This window comes from Grampus griseus (genome assembly GCF_964374135.1).
Source record: "Grampus griseus genome assembly, chromosome: X".
Classification (NCBI taxonomy): Eukaryota; Metazoa; Chordata; class Mammalia; order Artiodactyla; family Delphinidae; genus Grampus; species Grampus griseus.
The window spans coordinates 73,303,396-73,325,245 of NC_138999.1; the positions used below are offsets into that span (position 1 = coordinate 73,303,396).

General features: G+C 35.8%; 1 protein-coding gene across 1 annotated transcript in view; it reads right to left on the bottom strand.

Annotated features, from left to right (window-relative positions):
- CHM (CHM Rab escort protein) overlaps positions 1–21,850 on the bottom strand; it is a 198,859-nt gene that overhangs the window by 127,523 nt on the left and 49,486 nt on the right. The window contains exons 3-4 of the mRNA XM_082681443.1: positions 16,616–16,688; positions 14,173–14,297 (exon numbers count right to left, since the gene is read on the bottom strand). Coding sequence (XP_082537569.1) covers positions 14,173–14,297; positions 16,616–16,688 — 198 coding nt within the window. The remainder of the gene's footprint in view (positions 1–14,172; positions 14,298–16,615; positions 16,689–21,850) is intronic.

Genomic DNA, 21,850 nt, shown 5'->3' on the forward strand with positions numbered 1-21,850 from the left:
CATTGCAACAAAAAGAATAAAATATCTAGGAATAAACCTACCTAAGGAGACAAAAGACTTGTATGCAGAAAATTATAAGACACTGATGAAAGAAATTAAATATGATACAAATAGATGGAGAGATATACCATGTTCTTGAATTCGAAGAATCAACATGGTGTAAATGATTATACTACCCAAAGCAATCTACAGATTCAATGCAATCCCTATCAAACTACTACTGGCATTTTTCACAGAACTAGAACAAAAAATTTCACAATTTGTATGGAAACACAAAAGACCCCAAAGATCCAAAGCAATATTGAGAAAGAAAAATGGAGCTGGAGAAATCAGGTTCCCTGACTTCAGACTATACTACAAAGCTCCAGTAATCAAGACAGTAAGTATGGTACTGGCACAAGAACAGAAATATAGATCAATGGAACAGGATAGAAAGCCCAGAGATAACCTACGCACCTATGGTCACCTTATCTTTGATAAAGGAGGCAAGAATACACATTGGAGAAAAGACAGCCTCTTCAGTAAGTAGTGCTTGGAAAACTGGACAGCTACATGTAAAAGAATGAAATTAGAACACTTCCTGACGCTATACACAGAGATAAACTCAAAATGGATTATAGACCTAAATGTAAGGCCAGACACTATCAAACTCTTAAAGGAAAACATAGGCAGAACACTTTATGACATAAATCACAGCAAGATCCTTTTTACCCACCTCCTAGGGAAATGGAAATAAAAACAAAAATAAATAAATGGGACCGAATGAAACTTAAAAGCTTTTGCACAGCAAAGGAAACCATAAACAAGACGAAAAGACAACCCTCAGAATGGGAGAAAATATTTGCAACTGAAGCAAGTAACCAAGGATTAATCTCCAAAATTTACAAGCAGCTCATGCAGCTCAATATTAAAGAAACAAACAACCCAATCCAAAAATGGGCAGAAGACCTACATAGACATTTCTCCAAAGAAGACATACAGATGGCCAAGAAGCACATGAAAAGCTGTTCAACATCACTAATTACTAGAGAAATGCAAATCAAAACTACAATGAGGTATCACCTCACACCAGTTAGAATGGGCATCATCAGAAAATCTACAAACAACAAATGCTGGAGAGGGTGTGGAGAAAAGGGAACCCTCTTGCACTGTTGGTTGGAATGTAAATTGATACAACCACTACGGAGAACAGTATGGACATTTCTAGAAAACTAAAAATAGAATTACCATATGATCCAGCAATCCCACTACTGGGCATATACCCAGAGAAAACCATAATTCCAAAAGACACATGCACCCCAATGTTCATTACAGCACTATTTACAATAGCCAGGTCATGGAAGCAACCTAAATGCCCATCGACAGATGAATGGATAATGAAGTTGTGGTACATATATCATATATTCCATATACAATGGAATATTACTCAGTCATAAAAAGGAACAAAATTGAGTCATTTGTTGAGACATGGATGGATCTACAGACTGTCATAAGAGTGAAGTAAGTCAGAAAGAGAAAAACAAATATCATATATTAACGCATACATGTGGAACCTAGAAAAATGGTACAGATGAACTGGTTTTCAGGGTAGAAGTTGAGACACAGATGTAGAGAACAAAGGTATGGACACCAAGGGGGGAAAACCGCGGTGGGGTGGGGATGGTGGTGTGCTGAATTGGGTGATTGGGATTGACATATATACACTGATGTGTATAAAAATGATAACTAATAACCTGCAGTATAAACAAACAAACAAACAAAAAACAACTAATACTAAACTTTCTTTGGGTTATTTGTATGGAAATATGTTAATTTAAATGTTTCAGACATTACATGAAATTTCTAGAAATCTTATATGTTTTGGTATGATAAGTCATAATTCTAGTTATTACTTTAAAATGTGTATCTCTGAAATAACTAAATTTCCTTGTCAATTGCATTATTATGAACTTTCATCAAATCTTTAACCGTGGTCATTTTTAAGTCTTTTGTCATTTACAGACAGTTCTGGGTGTACTGTGATGCTTTTGCAAAAATGTTCCTATAAAAGGGTTCCATCTTCAAGGAATTCATGGAAAAGACTCTGACAAGTACAGGTTTCTGGTAACTGACTATACTGCTGAACTGAATGAATAAGCATTTTCAGAACTCTAATGGAAAACTGATGAATTCATAAAAGTGCTAACAAAAGATCAAGATGAAAAAAAATATTAATTACATGGGACTGAGTGAACTGATGAGGATGATTATAATTTTTGTGACTTTCTGTTTGAATTAAAAAATAAAAGTCCCACAAGGACTCAGAGGCAAAAAATATACAAATCAATTTTCACTGCAAAGTAAAGGAGCTGTTCCAGTGGAGGATTACTGGACTGAATGTCAATATTATGACATAGTATGAGTGTGTTTTGTGTTTGGTAATTTCAATCATTGTTGCTTTTGTTGTGGTCATCCATTTACAATGCTTGGTGTCAGTTTATTTATCTCTTGTAAAAATAAAATGTAGTGTGTGTGTGTGTGTGTGAAAAAAAACAAACAACCCAATCCAAAAATGGACTCAAGACGTAAACAGACATTTCTCCAAAGAAGATATGCAGATTGCCAACAAACACATGAAAGAATGCTCAAGATCATTAATCATTAGAGAAATGCAAATCAAAACTACAATGAGATATCATCTCACACCAGTCAGAATGGCCATCATCAAAAAATCTACAAACAATAATTGCTGGAGAGGGTGTGGAGAAAAGGGAACCTTCTCACACTGTTGTTGGGAATGTAAAGTGATACAGCCACTATGGAGAACAGTATGGAGGTTCCTTAAAAAACTAAAAATAGATTTACCATATGACCCAGCAATCCCACTAGTAGGTAGATACCCTGAGAAAACCATAATTCAAAGAGTCATGTACCAAAATCTTCACTGCAGCCCTATTTACAATAGCCAGGACATGGAAGCAACCTAAGTGTCCATCAACAGATGAATGCATAAAGAAGATGTGGCACATATATAGAATGGAATATTACTCAGCCATAAAAAGAAACGAAATTGAGTTACTTGTAGTGAGGTGGATGGACCTAGAGTCTGTCATACAGACAGAAGTAAGTCAGAAAGAGAAAAATAAATACCGTATGCTAACACATATATATGGAATGTAAAAAAAAAAATGGTCATGAAGAACCTTAGGGGTAAGACGGGAATTAAGACACAGACCTACTAGAGAATGCACTTGAGGATACGGGGATGGGGAAGGGTAAGCTGGGACAAAGTGAGAGAGTGGCATGGACATATATACACTACCAAACGTAAAATAGATAGGTAATGGGAAGCAGCCGCATAGCAAAGGGAGATCAGCTCGGTGCTTTGTGACCACCTAGAGGGGTGGGATACGGAGGGTGGGAGGGAGGGAGACACAAGAGGAAAGAGATATGGGGACATATGTATGTGTATAACTGATTCACTCAGAAACTAACATACCATTGTAAAGCAATTATACTCCAATAAAGAGTTTTAAAAAAATTAAAAATAAAAAAAATAATTAAAAAAAAGTTTGTGGGCAGTGAACAAAAAGTGCCTCTTTGAAATTAACACAAAAAAACACTACAATAAGAAAGGTTACAAGGAAAGAATAACTTATTTTAAATGTTAAGAAATAAAATACCATGGTTACTGTTATAATCTAGTAATTTCAATTAAATATAATGAAAAAAGGATGAAATCATTAATGTCAAAACCATTTTCAGATCTAGGAAATGGTAGTGGGAAAATTCTAGTCCTGAATGTATTTATTAACCTTTCAGATTCCCCATCTATGAAATGGGAGATCATTCATCTGCCTTAACTTTCATGAGGGTTTTGTAAGATTAATGAGCTAACATATATGAAGAGTATTTTTCATAAACTCCAAAAGGTTAATCAAACATGAGATATTAATCAAACCTAAGCTATTGTTAAATTTCCCACAGGTCAACAGGCAACTCAAAACATGTGTTCTTAGGTTTGTAATCACATGTTGAAAGCTCTCTGGCCACATAACCACGTAAGAGCACCACTGCCATTAAGCAACATTAAAAATGAAGAGCAATAATATGAAATGTGATTTGTATATTTTCTACAGAATTGTTCATGCTTTGTATTCACTTTCATTAGTTTGAAAACCAGTAAACCAAAGTGTGTTCCATGAGGGATCTAAGGTGACAACTTTCAGCAAAAAGTTCCACATCTAAAGATTAAACTAAGAAATGGCAGGATAATTAATTATACTTTACAGGTAAGACAGAATATGGCAATTTCTCTTATTACAGAGCATGATGATGACACCACGAAAATTGAGCACAGCTACTATCTGGTCAGTGGCTCTCTATTATATTCTGAAAAAGAGAGCTTTCTAGAGTGAATGAAATGCATTAACCAGTACTGGACAATCTGGAAAATATAAGTCCAAATACTTAATTAAGGGTATAAGTTTAAGGAAAGGAGTTATTCTTTGTGAATTTGCTTTACATGCATAAGCTATTAAGTTTTACTATTCTCAACATCATAATCTGGTGAAATTCCTAGCACTATGGAAAACACATGCAATAGAAACACTATAGTTTCCTTACTTTCCATTAACGACAACTAAAATATTTTTTGGAGTTCTGCCAACATTGAATTTAATACCTAACTAGAAGTTACAACGACACCAGAAAACTCCCCAAATTCCACTTAATTCCTCAGCAAGCAAAATTCTGTTCATCAAAAAGGACTTATCGTCCCTCAAATTTAAAACTTTATACTGTGATTAAAAAAAATTTTTTTTTCTTAAAAAAATAATTCAAACTTTGGAGAACACCTCAGAATAATAACTCAATTTTATTAATTTTAAAGTTTGAAAAGTATAAAAACACATTTGCCATTTGTAAATGAATGTGGCTGAATTATAAGCTCTCAAGGGAAACTTTGAGTTCTAAAACACTACTATGATTTTAACATACAAAGGGGAAAAATCTGCATCATTAGTTCTTATAAAATTTTTCAATATGAAAATAAATTGACAGATGAAATCTAATGTCATATATTGCTTATCTGAATTTCAAAGGATATTTACAATACAGTGTAACAGTATTTTTGAGATAATTTTACCTAATTGCAACTGCTGAATAACTGCTTAGTTGAATGCACTTTTTACTGCTTGCCACAATCTACATATAACTCTGAGAATTTAGGGGTATAAATTCTGATATTATCTAGTATTGCTTATCAATTAATGGTAGTAACAAGGGAACACCTCAAAGTGAATGTCTTATTAATGCCTTGTAACAGTCACCCTTTTAGATAAGTCAAATGAAAAATTGCCAACCAGCTGGTTAATTTATTCAGCACAGGTGTTCACTATTTATTTTTCAGTCATTTGCACCTTTTTTCCCCACAGTATAGCTTGTTGCAGAAATTGTATTCTTTTACTTTGATGTATGCACTTTGTGCTAAGGCCATTCACTTTTGATTTGCACAGTACACGTTACACTGCTACCCAGCTGTTTATTCCTGCAAATAAATGTTTAATGGTTACTCATAAGAATCAGACTATCAAAAAGTTGTTGTTCCAGAAAACAGCAATATAAAAAAACCACCGTAGTCGATTTTGAATTGCTGCAATATAATATATTGGTAGATATATTTCCTTATTTGTTACCAACTTAAAATGTTAACACGTACAGTAGAATATAGCTGAAGTATCAACCTCTTGTCACATTTCTCCAAGAACAAAATAGCATAAGGTGGTGTACAGCAGGTACTATTGGTTGCCTACTCAACAACGATTACTGTCTTCCTCCCTGCCACAAGAGCTGCAATTTTGTTCCAATATCAGGCAGAAGATACCCAGGACTAGGGGATGGATCATGACTGATTAAAACCAATTATGGTAATTTTACTGCCCTTTGTTAGTGACTGATTTAAGAGTGAGCTGGTTATCTAGTTTTAGCCAATGAGACAAGGGAGAATCTGCTGGGGGCTTTGGTAAAGACTCCCTAGTATAATAGTAACAAACAAACAAAAAAAAGCATACACATGTTAGAAGAAAATCTCTCCCCCTTCATTTCACGTTGAGATTTCTGCTGTGTGAAAACCTGTTCAGAATCGTGGCAACTATCTTGTAACTCTGGACAGGAAGCTAAGAGAAGTGCTGGGGACCTACCCCAACTCTGATGTGATTAAGATTCTCAATTAGTGAATTCTGCAACAGGACCAACCAACCCACCCACCTGCCTACCCTCCCACCTACCCATCCACTTTTAGTTGGGCACTGTGTCACTTATAGCCTAAAACAAACTTACTTGTACACAGTGGTAAATTATAGCTTCCTCTAAATTATAAAACTTATAGGTGATTTTTCATTTTTTTTAAATTTTGTATTTCTTTCTTATTGGTATTATTACGTTTTTGCTTAAAAGGCTCATGTTACTTATAAAATTTTTTAATTAAAGTTTTAGAACCTAAAGTAAATAAACAGAATTTTAGATGAGTATTACAATGTCTTTATTTTAGTATCAATCCATGAAAGAGCTGGTTCGTCTATAAATCTAAGAAGCAAGTTTTCATCCTGTTTTAACATTATCACGCCAGAACAGGGGAAACAATGTTCAGTATTATGCAAAAAAAGAAAGGACAGAAAAGGTACAAGTTCTTGCCAATATTTTAGAAAGATAAAAATCTCTTCTCACTAAAGAAACTACATGACATCATGCAATTAATAGGCAATCATCTTTTACCTAAGAACTGTTTGGGTTTGCGTGGATTAATGTACTGTGCCTTTTCATCTTCTGTTGGATATTTAAAACCAGAAATAGCAGCTGCTTTTATCCCCTCACCTAAACTACTGTATCTTGTGGCGTACAAACTACAGTCACAACAACTAAAGGTTACTGGATTCATCCCTTATCTTCCGAACATTGGGAGTTAGGCACTTTCATTCCCCAATATAGGTATAATTACTTTACAATTCTAAACACTACTCTAGTAAATTAAAGAAGTAAATGTACTTCTTTAGGTGCTAGTCTTCACAAAGGAAATACTTTATTCACTTGGTGGAATGGCTTCCTTGATACGCATACATGTATTTATCTGATTCCTGAAATACAATGTGACACAATGGAAACAGCACAAACTTTTGAGTTAGATAGATGTGGGCTCAAATCCTGGCTCTCCTATCTCTGGCTCTCCCTGGTCATAGCACAGATTAAATGAAACTGAATGAAATAAAATATGTAAGGAAGCAAGCTATAGCAGCTACCACAAAGATAATATCCAATAAATGCTATAGTTCTTTTATTCTTCCCTTCTATAAGTCAACTGTATAATCACAAAATTTGTTTCAAAGAAAGATAATCTATGTATAGCAAAAGTATTTCTGGCCCAAACTAGAGATTAACTCACCTATTACAAGCAGCATTCAGGGTAACAAAGCACTGATAAAACAAAACAATCTGGGTAGTTTTTTATAGAATTTGTGTTAACTGGACTTAAGTTATGAAAAGAGACTAATCCCTACAATTTCTATTTTAATATTTAGCCTAACTATGCAATAACCAAAAAATACTAACTTTAATGTTCAAAAGATCACTAAAACCTTTAGATTGAACACTTAAGAATTATTTTTGAAAATAAGTAAAGTCAACAATCATAAAAAAAAATAATGTGCTATCCTATATGTTTACATTAGAATATGGTGTTACTGACTTGCCATGTAGTTTGAGGTATTTTCCAAGCAGTGGTGATGGGTTTGCACTGATCTACTTGAATCCTTGCCCCGTCCTCCTTGTAATCAAAGATTAAAAATCAAAAGGCTACTGGTTATGACTATAATATTGTTTGTGGCCAAGAGATAGACACTATTCTTCCTTGATGAAATATCAAGTGACATCTACAAGAATCAAGCCATAGATTTTGGCCTAATAAACGTCAACTCTATAAGCTAACTCATCTGGTCTAAGATGGGAAGACAAGTCATAATATTTCAGCATTCATATCATTATAAAGCTATCTTTACATGATATTTTGGAAATTTACCAAAATATCAATATTTAAAACAATATTCTATATGCATAATTTACCAGGGATTGAGGTTTGACTTCTCTCTATATGCCTGATGCAACTAAATAAACTCTTGGCATGAATGACCATTAAAGTGTACGGTTTTTGGTAATTTGTCATTTGGTCAGATTGTGGATTTGACTTGCATATGCTGAGAGAGTAGTGTACAAGATCAAGATAATTAGCAAGTGAGAGAACCTAAATGATTGCCCAGCATTAGTGTATAATTACAAAGTCCTCAGGAAGTGATAATAACTTCCTTTATGAAAAAAATGCTCATTAAGTGAGCCTAAGGATAAGTAGAAAATACAATTAACTTGCAGTATGTGGCTATGGACAGAAAACACATGACTCTCAATAGAAAATAGACTAAAAAAAAAAGTCAATAGAAACGAAGACGTAAAACTGTTCCTCTTTGCAGAAAACATGACTTCCTATGCAAAAATCCCAAGGAATCTACCAAAAAATTCCTAGAATAAGCACGTTCAGCAAGATTTCAGGATAAAAGATGAATGCATAAAAACCAATTATATTTCTAGATATGAATAATGAACAAGTGAAAACCAAAATTAAAAAAGCAATAATACCACTTACAATTGCACTGGCTCCAAAGAAAATTAAATACTTAGGTATACAATTAACAAAACATGTACAGAACTGGTATGCTGAAAATTACACAATCCTGTAGAAAGAAATCAAAGATGACCTCCCTAAATGGAGAGGCCTACCTTGTCAATGGATTGGAAGACTCAAAATAATAAAGACGTCAATTCACCCCAGGTTGATCTGTAACTTTAGTGCAATTCCTATCAAAATTCCAGCAATGTTTTCTAGACATGGACAGGCTTATTAAAACATTTATATGGAAAGGCACAAACTGTAGAACAGCTAAAACAATCTTGGTAAAGAAGAATAAATTGGGGGAAATCATTCAAACTGATGTTAAGTCCAACTGTATAGCTGCAGTAATCAAAACAGTGTGATACTGGTGTGGGAAAAGACATAGACATCAATGGAACAGAAAACAGAATCCAGAAACAGACCATCCAAGTACAGTCAGTTGATTTTTGACAAAGATGCAAAAGTAACTCAATGGAGGAAAAACAGCCTTTTCAACAAATAGTACTGAAGCAACTGGATATCCATAGGTTAAAAAAAATGAACATTGACCTAAACCTCACACCTTATACAAAAATTAAAACTTGTAAACCACATATCTAACAAGGGATACATTTAGAATATATAAAGAACTCTTAAATCTCCACAGGAAAAAAAAAGTCCATCCAATTAAAAAATGAGCAAAAGACATGAACAGATATTTCACCAAAAAGGACATATGGGTGGCAAATAAGCACATGAAAAGATATTCAAAATCAGCCATCAGGGAAATGCAAATTAAAACCACAATGAGATATCACTACTACACACCTATAAGATTGGCTAAACTAAAAAAGTTACACCACCAAATGATGGTGAGGATACGGAGAAACTGAATCACTCACACATGCCTGGTGGGAATGTAAAATGGTACAGCTTCTCTGGAAAAGTCAGTTTCTTCTAAAACTAAACATACATATGACCCAGGAATTGTACACTTGGGCATTTATCCCAGAAAAATAAAAATTTATGTTCACACAAAATCCTGTAAACCAGCATTTATAGCATTCTTATTTGTAGCAGACAAAATGGAAACAGCCCAGATGTTCTTCAGTGGATGAATGACTAAATAAACTGTGGTACATTGCTACCATGGAATACTACTCAGCAATAAAAAGGGACAAAATACTGATGCAAGCAACAACCTAGATGAATCTCTGGGTAACTATGCTGAGCGAAAAAAGCCAGTGGCAAAAGGTTACATACTGTACAGTTCCATTTACATAATGTCCTCAAAAATGACAAAATTATAGAGTTGGAAAACAGATTAGTGGTTGCCAGGAGTTAGGACTTTGGGGAAGGAGATGAGGTGTGGCTATAAAATGGCAACAGGAGGGATCCCTGTGGTGATGGAACTGATCTGTTCTCTGTGGTGATGGTTACATGAACCCACATATGTGTTAAAACTGTACAGAATGAAACACAGACACACACACACACACACACACTATATCCACAAAATGTAACAGTAACATCAATAACACATATGTAAACAGCAATAACAACAAAAAGCCAGGAACCTGCACCATATTCTTCATTACATATTTACAAAAGGGGATTCACAAGGAATTTTGTGATGTATCCCACAAGAACGTCGAGGATCTACTACATAGTGATATCCTTTCTTAGGGAGAAAATGAGGGAATTTTCTAAGAGCACCAAAAGTAATCTTTTAAAATGATAAAATTTTTATTTTAATCAGTTTTGTTTTTTTGGTTTTTTTTGGCTGTGTTGGGTCTTTGTTGCTGTGCGCCGACTTTCTCTAGTTGCGGCCAGTGGGGGCTACACTTCGATGCTGTGCGCGAGCTTCTCATTGAGGTGGCTTCTCTTTGTTGCTGAGCACAGGCTCTAGGTGCATGGGCTTCAGTAGTTGTGGCACGTGGGCTCAGCAGTTGTGGCTCTAGAGCACTGGCTCAGTAGTTGTGGCGCATGGGCTTAGTTGCTCTGCAGCATGTGGGATCTTCCCAGACCAGGGCTCGAAACTGCATCCCCTGCATTGGCAGGTGGATTCTTAACCACTGTGCCACCAGGGAAGCCCTCTAATCAGTTTTAATATTCATCTTTCTAAAGTGTATTTCAAATACCCCCACCTTTTCAAGTGGAGTAGAGAGAACATAATTTAACTTTTTCCTGAAGACATCGGGATAGAATTATGATCATCAATTGTTATACTGTGCTATAATACAGTGATGTCTTTGAGGGATCCTGATTCAAAGCCATTTGCCCCTACACTAAATGGCCCAAAGCCTGCTCTCAGCTTGCTGATTCTGTCTACTTTTCCTCTGTTACTCTATCAACTAACACATAAAACAGCAGCATGTTGGAGCCCATAGGGACTTCTGAGATGACCTAGTCCAAGAGGACATCTTTTGCTCAGTATCATACAGTTAAGTTGAATCATAAAGGCAGGAGTATAACCCTGGTCTCAGTGTGGTTCTCAGTGTGCCTGCCTCCAGCAGACACCCCTTTCCTATTTGCCGCTTTAAACTACTATAGTAGGAAAACCAGAAAATAGGGTTGTCAGAAATATGTATTCAACAAGGATTCTGATTTAAGCCAGTGGGTCCTGGGTGATGAATTCTCATATAAAGTAAATCTCTGTGACAGGTATTTTGGCCCTAGCCCTTTTCATATAATGCCAAGTTTGTGGTCATGATCCAAAAGGTTAAGGATGCCATAGTCTGGCTGGGGCTAAGAAAGGTACTGTTATTCCTGTTTACTCATGTTTGTAGCACTTATTATAGACAAGTAGATTTTCTGTACATTCCCCCACTGGATGCTCTCAGGGCTCATCCTGCTTACTATGGCATTAATAACTAGCTACCCTTTCCAAGTAAATGAAGACATATAGAACATTATCCCAGTTCACCTCTTGTTCCAACCTCTAATGGGCAATGAAAATATACAGCAGAGTCCTACTTCTCTGTTTTAAAACAAACCTTCCACCACCAATCTTTTATCACTTTGAGAAGTTCCAAAAATGAAACTGTAGAGATCAGAAATAAAAAACGAGATGATTTCCTCTGCACTCAAAATGTGTCATTTCAGTCACCAGAAACCATAAACACTAATTGTCATGAAGCATAGAGAAATCAAAGGCCTTGAAATAGCAAAAGTACCTCTCAAAGGGCCTGAGTGTGACTGTCACTATATTCTAGTCAAGTAGTATTCATGGACACACAAGAAAGTTACCAAATATTTATTCCTGGTTTCATTAAAGCGTATGAATTTTCACTTGAGATCACCTTCTGTTCTAGATCTGTCTACGCTGGGTCTAAACAATATCAGAGAGTTATACCTTTCCATACTGAATGTCATTTAGCATTATGCAAATTATAATCTGTATCTGATATTTCAAAGGCTGTCCTTTTGCAGAAAATCATAGAAAATTAACTATGTATTAATGGCAGAAAATGCTAGTCACCTGACAGATATGAATATAGGTTAAGAAATCAACCACAGGTTCCCCAACTTTTCACGGGCTCAGGTCACGCTTACCACTGTACCACAGCAAGGATATGTATGATGACAGTACACGTCCTGAAAAATTTCTAGTATCTTGGATTTTAAGTTTTAATTACTATTAAAGAGCTTGACAGTCTGATTTCCAAAACCCTCAACTCCATAACTCCATAACAGTTGAACTGAACTATGTGATTGTTACCTTTCAGCCCATCAACCATGTCATCTGAAAAAATAAACTATTCCAATTGTTTTAAAACAATGAATTCTTTCACTCAGAAGGAGACACTGAAAACATTACTTTCCCCCCACTTCTCTCTTGATTTACAAAAATATGCCCCCAGATGTCATGGCCACTCAATTTGATTTCTTTAATTCAAAATTATAATTTTCCATTTTGCTACACTGACTGTTATCTAAGAGTTAGAAGAACACTGAATTAGGATTAAAAAACCCTGGGCTTTAATCTTGGACTCCACCACTATCTAGCTTAGGTATGGCCTTGATATTTATCAAGCTATGTGACCTTCAGCAAATTAAACTCTTTGAGCTCCACTGAGGACTCTGTGAAAAATCTAATACTATGTGCTCTATCCTAGCACAGGACCATTGTAAGGATCAAAAAAGATAATGTATTTAAAAGAGCTCACGGGACTTCCCTGGAGGTCCAGTGGTTAAGACTCCGTGCTTCCACTGCAAGGGGTGTGGGTTCGATCCCTGGTCTGGGAACTAAGATCCCACATACCACGCAGTGCGGCCAAAAAAATTTTTTTTAATAAAAAGTAAAAATAAAAGAGCTCAGTAAATTATAATATATAATTTATATATATATATATATAATATATAATTTATATTTATAATATATATAATATATTATAATAATATATTATAATAATATATATATTATATAATATAATATTATATATTATAATATATTATATAATATAATATTATATAATATATATAATTATATATATATAATTATATATATATAATTATATATATAATTATATAATTATATAATATATAATATAATATATAATATATAATATAATATAATATAATATTATATATTATAATATATTATATAATATAATATATAATATAATATAATATAATATATATATATAATAATAATATTATAATATATTATAATATATAATTATAATAATTATAATATATTATATATATTATCTTTAGATAATATATTATCTAAACAGAGAAAACTGAAAGTTTTATTTTTTTCTTCCACAACTGAAAGTTTTATGTTTTTCTTCCACAAAAGTTTTATTGTGATATAATTGACATAACGGCACTGTATAAGTTTAAGGCATACAGCATAATGATTTGATTTACATACATCATGAAGTGATTATCACAATAAGTTTAGTGAACATTCATCATCTCATACAGATACAAAATTAAAGAAATAGAAAAAATATTTTTCCTTGTGATGAGAACTCTTAGGATTGACTCTTAACAACTTGCTTATATAACACACAGCAGTGTTCATTATATTAATCATGTTGTACATGACAACCCTAGTACTTATTTATCTTATAACTGGAAGTTTGTAACTTTTGACTGCCTTCATCCAATCCTCCCCGCACCCTGCCACCACCACCACCACCCCCCACCCCCGTCTCTGGTAACCACAAATCTGATCTCTTTTTCTATGAGTTTGTTGGTTTTTGAAGTTTAATTGCGACAACACTGATGGACCTAGAGGGTATTATGCTAAATAAAATAAGTCAGATAAAGACGAGTACTACATGGTATCGCTTATATGTGGAATCTAAAAAATAATACAAATGAACAAACCTAACAAAACTAATGTTACATTTTAAAAAATGCAAACCAGTATATCAAGTAGACTTGTAGCAACCAGTGCCATATAAATTCTTACTGCTGGCTTCTTCTGAAGACATGTGAATAAGAAGTCATGAACATAGTTTATTGTAAATAAATAATTTTCATACCTGGCATAACAAAACACTTCCACATGTTGAATGGTTTTGTCCTTCCTGCTAAGAGCAATAGCTTCTTCATTTTCAAGGATCTTCTCTTGCCACAGTGGGCATTCATTTACAATATCACTGTTTTCCTAAACAATATACAGATAAGAAATTGTAATTAAATTGGGTACTCTGAACCTCTACTTTTCTGATAAAATTTATACCTTTCTAAATTCATGCTTTGCCTCTCATCACATCAAAAGGCACATATTACTTATTAATAATAAAGTTTTACATTTTGTTGTTAAAAAAGCAGGCCCAAAATTACTTCATTCTGCTTACTTTCAGATTTTTGAAGGTTGGTCATTAGCTGTGTCAAATTTTGATTATATGTAAAAGTATTTTTGAAAAGTACTCAGCCCAATATAACTAAGGACTTTATAATAATCGACCTGAATATTTTATATTTAGAAATACAATAAAAACAAGAATGTATAACAAAGTATATAAACTCTCACTAAGGACTGAAAGTGGTTCTTTAAGTTTTTCAATAATTCCTAATTATATTTTATGGAGAAAGTTATATGATACAATATTTGAATACAGGGGATTTTTGAAGATGTCAAGATAAACCTTTTCCAAAGGTCAAGGATCAATTTTTAATCTGTTTAAAATTTTAATCCACTTGTTACCCATCTCTCAGAGAGAAAAAATTTTTAACGTATTATATATACTCAACAAACTAGTAGTGAAATATAACTACAGTAGCCTTTGTTTTAAGTAAATTCACCTCAGAAAATTTCTAAAGTTACAGATTTCATAAAGTAGGGCAATAATTATTTTTAAAAGGCTGCACTGTCCTGAATTTAATATTTTAAGCTGAAGAAAAGTAGTGGCAGATGGCTCTTATTATCAAGTGTAATTATTAGACAGCATTAAACATCCCAACATAAATAGAAGAGGAGGTGAAGTACAGGAACTTTGAACATATAGACAGGGGTTAACAGCCTGAAAAAAGAACTATGGACCAGGGACAGAGAGTGAAGGGAAAAAGGATATGGTGACAGAGTCAAGATGTTGGAGTAAAAGAAGCATTAAAATAAAAGGAACATCTACAAAAATATTTTGTTTTAATAAATCTAACCCATTACCAAAGTTTATTTTTTAAAAATCCCTTCACTCACCAAAAATTTTCCATTCAGACAATTAGGGTATTTTTGTTGCTGTTGTTCTGAGAATCTAGACTAAATTTTTGCATGGAAGTACTGAATATGACTCAACATGAGGTGATCCTCACACACACTTCCCAAGGATAAGGTTCAAAAAAGGGTTTCTGATCAACATAAAATATTTGAGGCATATTCATTTAAACAGTTAAATGAATCTATTTATAACATTTACTTTCTTGATTCATACATAGTTTGAGTCATTACATGAAATGTTACTTTACAAATATTGCTTGTTTCTCCACACTCTCATTTCATACAATAATAAGATTCAAACTGAATCTTCAGTGTATCTTCAATGTCAATGTCTTTGTCATCACTACACTTTTTGAGTCATATATACCATTAAATCAATCAAGAAAACTAAAATGCTTAGCTTGGTACATGGTAAGTGCTTAGTTAAGTCTTAGCTATATTATTCTTAGTTAACTGAATACAATTTTCTACAGTCTATCATCCTCCTTTCCCAAATGTCTGAACCCTTTTGAGATACAGCAGTTTCTGATTCTATGTATGATGCTCTCAGTAGGAATTCCATTTCAAGCCACATGCACCATTTACATAAAATTAGGACAGTTTTTTTAATGTCTCATAAAAACTGGTAAACTGCATGACAATCAACTCCCCGTGTTAAACGTACACTGTAAATGATCTCTAAAAACTTCTTTACAATGATATCCAACAGTTGTAGTAGTGAGATCCTACCCTTAGGGAAAAAAATTACTAAATTTATATTGTTTCTTTCCTTGCATTTTGTTTTTACTGTCAGGTATGATTCTGTCAGGTGACTTCTATAAATATGTAAAACCACCAATGACTGAGATCATTTCAAATTAATGTATCTTCCCCAAACACTTAGGTTTTTTTCCAAAACATACTAACTGAAAGAACAACTAGTAATATGTGAGATTTTATAAGGACTGAAATATTTTTTCTGAAAGACTGGGAGAAAAAAAATCTTGCCTGATATTTGGGCGTACAGAGTAATTAGCAAACGGTATGAAACATATATGATTTATTCTTCAGCCAATGTTATCTGTTTATACTTAAAAAGTGAAATCTATATTTTAGAGGTATTGGAAAAATATTAGCTGAAAAGGTGACTGCACAGTTTTTGTTAAATAAGTAAATAAGTTATCAATCCTATATTACAGAGGAAACTTAGTGTCTTCTTCAATGCAGGGTTATTACGTGACACAAAATATAACCTAGTAGATTAAAAAATCAGATAAGAACTTTACCTGGTGTTCCTTTAGCCAGGACAACAGTCCTGAAAAGCTAAAACTGGCCCAGTTTCCTCCATAGTAGCTTCTTCTGTAACAATAAAAAATAAGAGTAAAGAAAAGGGTATAAAAAAATCAAGTCACTGATCTTCATCCCATGTCATTTTCAACATTGCTACCCCAGAGTTCAAAAGCACACATAATAGGGATGCTGAGATTAGAGGAGACAGTAGAACAAAATAAATAGAAGTGGGCCTTTCAGATCTCAAAGTCAACTTTTCATTGTATAAGGAGTTAAAAGATCGCTTTGGCCTCCTTAGAGCTTTCAGCACTGATCAAGTGCCGCTGGATCATGTGATTGTGAACATCCTGATATGGTCACTGAGCAGTACATTTGTTTTAACATAAACAAATCTCACTCCTGGGTTAATAAAAATGGCTGGGAAGAAAATCTTGGTAGATCTCAAAGAAAGCCACTGGAAAAAACTGCTAAGTTTTCCACAAGCAGTAAATATCCACTGCTAGCACCGCCACCAAACCCATCTCCCATGCCTAAATAAATTTTGTATATACACATATATAATTGGCTACTCGAGATCTGCTGGAAGGCCCTGTGCCATTCTAAGCCTTCAGGGCCACAAATAAAAGTAGATCCTGGGACACAGTCATTCACATCAAGACTTCTGTGATAAGTATAACAACAACAATATTTCCACTGGTAACTGGGTAAACTATTCTTCACTCCACAGTCCTGTGAAGATCACTCCATTTTAGAGAACCCAGAGGTCTCCTAGCTAGGATCAGGTAAACCTTGTAGACACTGGACTTCTGATTAACTTCTGTAAGTAGCAGACTTTTGGCAACCAGAACTCTCAGCACTACACACAGGGCTTCCCAATCCTTGCAAAACTCATCACGTTATACTGATTCTTTGTATGATGAGCCCCAAAGTACACTCAAACCCACCTACAATATCTACTTTAATTCTGAGAGATTCTTGGTTGTGTTTACATTTTTGCTTCTCTGTATCCTTCTCTAATGAAATAAAAATCTATAAAAGGTCTTTTTTAAACAAAAACTAAAACCTTTAAGATGATATCTAAAATTACTCATCCATAATGCTACTGGATATCCTCTAAAAATTCTGATAGATTTCTCCTCAATCAACTCTTGGTTGGTCTCAAGAACAGTCAGTTTTTAGGCTCAAATATTTTACCAAAAATCACTGCTTGCTCTAACAGAGAAAATGGTTAAACTGAACACCTTTGAAAGTAGGTCTATTAATACAGATCACTACTTTACTTATAATCTGATAATTCTCTTGGGGATGATGCAAATTCCTACACTATCCAGATCTCTACAGAGCTTTAAAATTTAGGAAAAATTTCAGCTATACTAACAATTCTAGGTGTTGGAATCAAGGAAGCCTAGAAGCTATGATCCCTTGGATCAGAGACAACAGTGGAAGGAGAAGGTGGGTAATAGCCAGTATAGAGAAGGAGGGAAAAGAGAGGGATGTTAGAGTTTTCCCATAGCAAATTTATACTCTCCTCTCCCTTGCCTGAGAATAATACACTTCTGCCATCCCTTCCCATCCTCTAAATATATCACTCAACAAAACTATAAAATATCCTGAGTGTTGAAAAAAATAACCCTGAAGCAGTGATAAAAACCACTGTCTTTAAATTTTTTGTTGAGATATTTAGATTTCTTTTAAGCCACCATAAGGTCCTAAATGAGAAGCTCTGACTACTGGGTGAAAGCTTCAAGACCTAAATAAAATTTTTTAAGGGCTACATCAATTTATAACTAGTAAATATATATCAGAAATCTGACAATCAGGGTAGACAAAGACTTCTCAGACAGGACACAGAAAGCAATAAAAACTATCGATAGATGGGGGAATTGGGAAGATGGCAGAAGAGTAAGACACAGAGATCACCCTCCTCCCCACAGATACACCAGAAATACATCTACACGTGGAACAATTTCTACAGAACACCTACTGAACGCTGGCAGAAGACCTCAGACCTCCCAAAACACAAGAAACTCCCCACGTACCTGGGTAGGGCAAAAGAAAAAAGAAAAAACTGAGACAAAAGAATAGGGACGGCACCTGCACCAGTGGGAGGGAGCTGTGAAGGAGGAAAGGTTTCCACACGCTAGGAAGCCCCTTCGGGGGTGGAGACTGCGGGTGGCGCAGGGGGAGAAGCTTCGGAGGCGCGGAGGAGAACACAGCAACAGGGGTGTGGAGGGCAAAGCGGCGAGATTCCCGCACAGAGGATCAGTGCGGACCGGCACTCACCAGTCCGAGAGGCTGGTCCGCTCGCCAACTGGGGCGGGCGGGGCTGGGGCCTGAGGCTCCAGCTTTGGTCAGAGCGCAGGGAAAGGACTGCGGTTGGCGGTGTGAACACAGCCTGCAGGGGGTTAGTGCACCTCGGCTAGCCAAGAGGAAGTCCGGGAAAAAGTCTGGACCTGCCTAAGAGGCAAGAGACCTTTTCTTCCCTCTTTGTTTCCTGATGCGCGAGGAGAGGGGATTAAGAGTGCTGCTTAAAGGAGCTAGAGTTGGGCGCGAGCTGCGACTAACAGCGCGGACCCCAGAGACGGGCATGAGAGGCTAAGGCTGCTGCTGCTGCCACCAAGAAGCCTGTGTGTGAGCACAGGTCACTCTCCACACCTCCGCTCCCGGGAACTTCTGCAGCCTGCCACTGCCAGGGGCCCGCGATCCTGGGACAACTTCCACGGGACACCACACAGCGCTCCTCCGGCTGCTGCAACATCACACCGGCCTCTGCCGCCATAGGCTCGCCCCGCACTCCGTGCCCCTCCCTCCCCTCCCCGGCCTGAGTGAGCCAGAGTCCCTGAAGCAGCAGATACTTTAACCCCATCCTATCTGAGCGAAGAACAGACGCCCTCTGGCGACGTACATGCAGAGGCAGGGCCAAATCCAAAGCTGAGCCCCCGGAGCTGTACTAACGAAGAAGAAAAAGGGAAATCTCTCCCAGCAGCCTCAGAAGCAGTAGATGAAAGGTCCACAATCAACTTCACGTACCCTGCATCTGTGGAATACATGAATAAACAACGAATCATCCCAAATTGAGGAGGTGGAATTTGAGAGCAAGATTTACTATTTTTGCCCCTTTTCCTCTTTCTGTGAGTGTGTATGTGTATACTTCTGTGTGACATTTTGTCTGTATAGCTTTGCTGTCACCATTTGTCCTAGGGTTCTATCCGTCCGTTTTTTTTTTCTTTTTTAAACAAACTATCTTAATTATTTTAATAACTATTTTATTTTCTTACTTTATGCTATTTTATCCTCTGTCCTTTCTTTCTTTTCTTTCCTTCTTCCTTCCTTCCTTACTTCCTTGCTTTCTCTCTTTCTCTCTCTTTCTCCCTTTTCTTTCTTTTCCTTTTCTTTTTCTTTCTTTCTTTCTCTCTCTCTCTTTCTCCCCTTCCTTCCTTCCTTCCTTCCTTCCTCCCTCCCTCCCTCCCTTGTTTCCTTCTTGCCTTTTCTTTCTTTCTTTCTTTCTTTCTACATTTTCTCCCTTTTATTCTGAGACATGTGGATGAAAGGCTCTTGGTGCTGCAGACAGGAGTCAGTGCTGTGCCTCTCAGGTGGGAGAGCCAACTTCAGGACACTGGTCCACAAGAGACCTCCCAGCTCCACATAATAACAAATGGCAAAAATCTCCCACACATCTCCATCTCAACACCAGCACCCAGCTTCACTCAACGACCAGCAAGCTACAGAACTGGACACCCTATGCCAAACAACTAGCAAGACAGGAACACAACCCCACCCATTAGCAGAGAGGCTGCATAAAATCATAATAAGTCCACAGACACCCCAACACACACCACCAGATGTGGACTGCGCACAAGAAAGACAATATCCAGCCGCATCCACCAGAACACAGGTACTAGTCCCCTCCACCAGAAAGCCTACACAACCCACTGAAACATTAGCCACTGGGGACAGACACCAAAAAAAACGGGAACTACGAACCTGCAGCCTGCAAAAAGGAGACCCGAAACACAGTAAGATAAGCAAAATGAGAAGACAGAAAATCACACAGCCAATGGAGGAGCAAGATAAAAACCCACCAGACCTAACAAATGAAGAGGAAATAGGCAGTCTACCTAAAAAAGAACTCAGAATAATGATAGTAAAACGACCCAAAATCTTGGAAATAGAATAGACAAAACGCCAAAAACATGTAACAAGGACCTAGAAGTAAAGATGAAACTACCAACGATGAACAACACAATAAATGAAATTAAAAATACTGTAGAAGGATTCAATAGCAGAATAACTGAGCCAGAAAAACGGATAAGTGACCCGGAAGATAAACTAGTGGAAATAACTACTGCAGGGAAGAATAAAGAAAAAACAATGAAAATAACTGAGGACAGTCTCAGAGACCTCTGGGACAACATTAAACACACCAACATTCGAATTATAGGGGTTCTAGAAGAAGAAGAGAAAAAGAAAGGGACTGAGAAAATACTTGAAGAGATTATAGTTGAAAACTTCCCTAAAATGGGAAAGGAAATAGTTAATCAAGTCCAGGAAGCACAGAGAGTCCCATACAGGATAAATCCAAGGAGAAACACGGCAAGACACATATTAATCAAATTGTCAAAAATTAAATACAAAGAAAACATATTAAAAGCAGCAAGGGAAAAACAACAAATAACACACAAGGGAATCCCGATAAGGTTAAGAGCTGATCTTTCAGCAGAATCTCTGCAAGCCAGAAGGGACTGACAGGACATATTTAAAGTGATGAAGGAGAAAAACCTACAACCATGATTACTCTACCCAGCAAGGATCTCATTCTGATTTGTGGGAGAAATTAAAACCTTTACAGACAAGCTAAAGCTGAGAGAGTTCAGCAGCACAAAACCAGCTTTATAAAAATGCTAAACGACCTTCTCAAGGCAAGAAACACAAGAGAAGGAAAAGACCTACAATAACAAACCGAAAACAATTAAAATGGGAATAGGAACATACATATCGATAATTACCTTAAAGTAAATGGATTAAATGCTCCCACCAAAAGACACAGACTGGCTGAATGGATATAAAAACAAGACGCATATATATGCTGTCTACAAGAGACCCACTTCAGACCTAGAATCACATACAGACTGAAAGTGAGAGGATGGAAAAAGATATTCCATGCAAATGGAAACCAAAAGAAAGATGGAGTAGTAATTCTCATATCAGACAAAATAGACTTTAAAATAAAC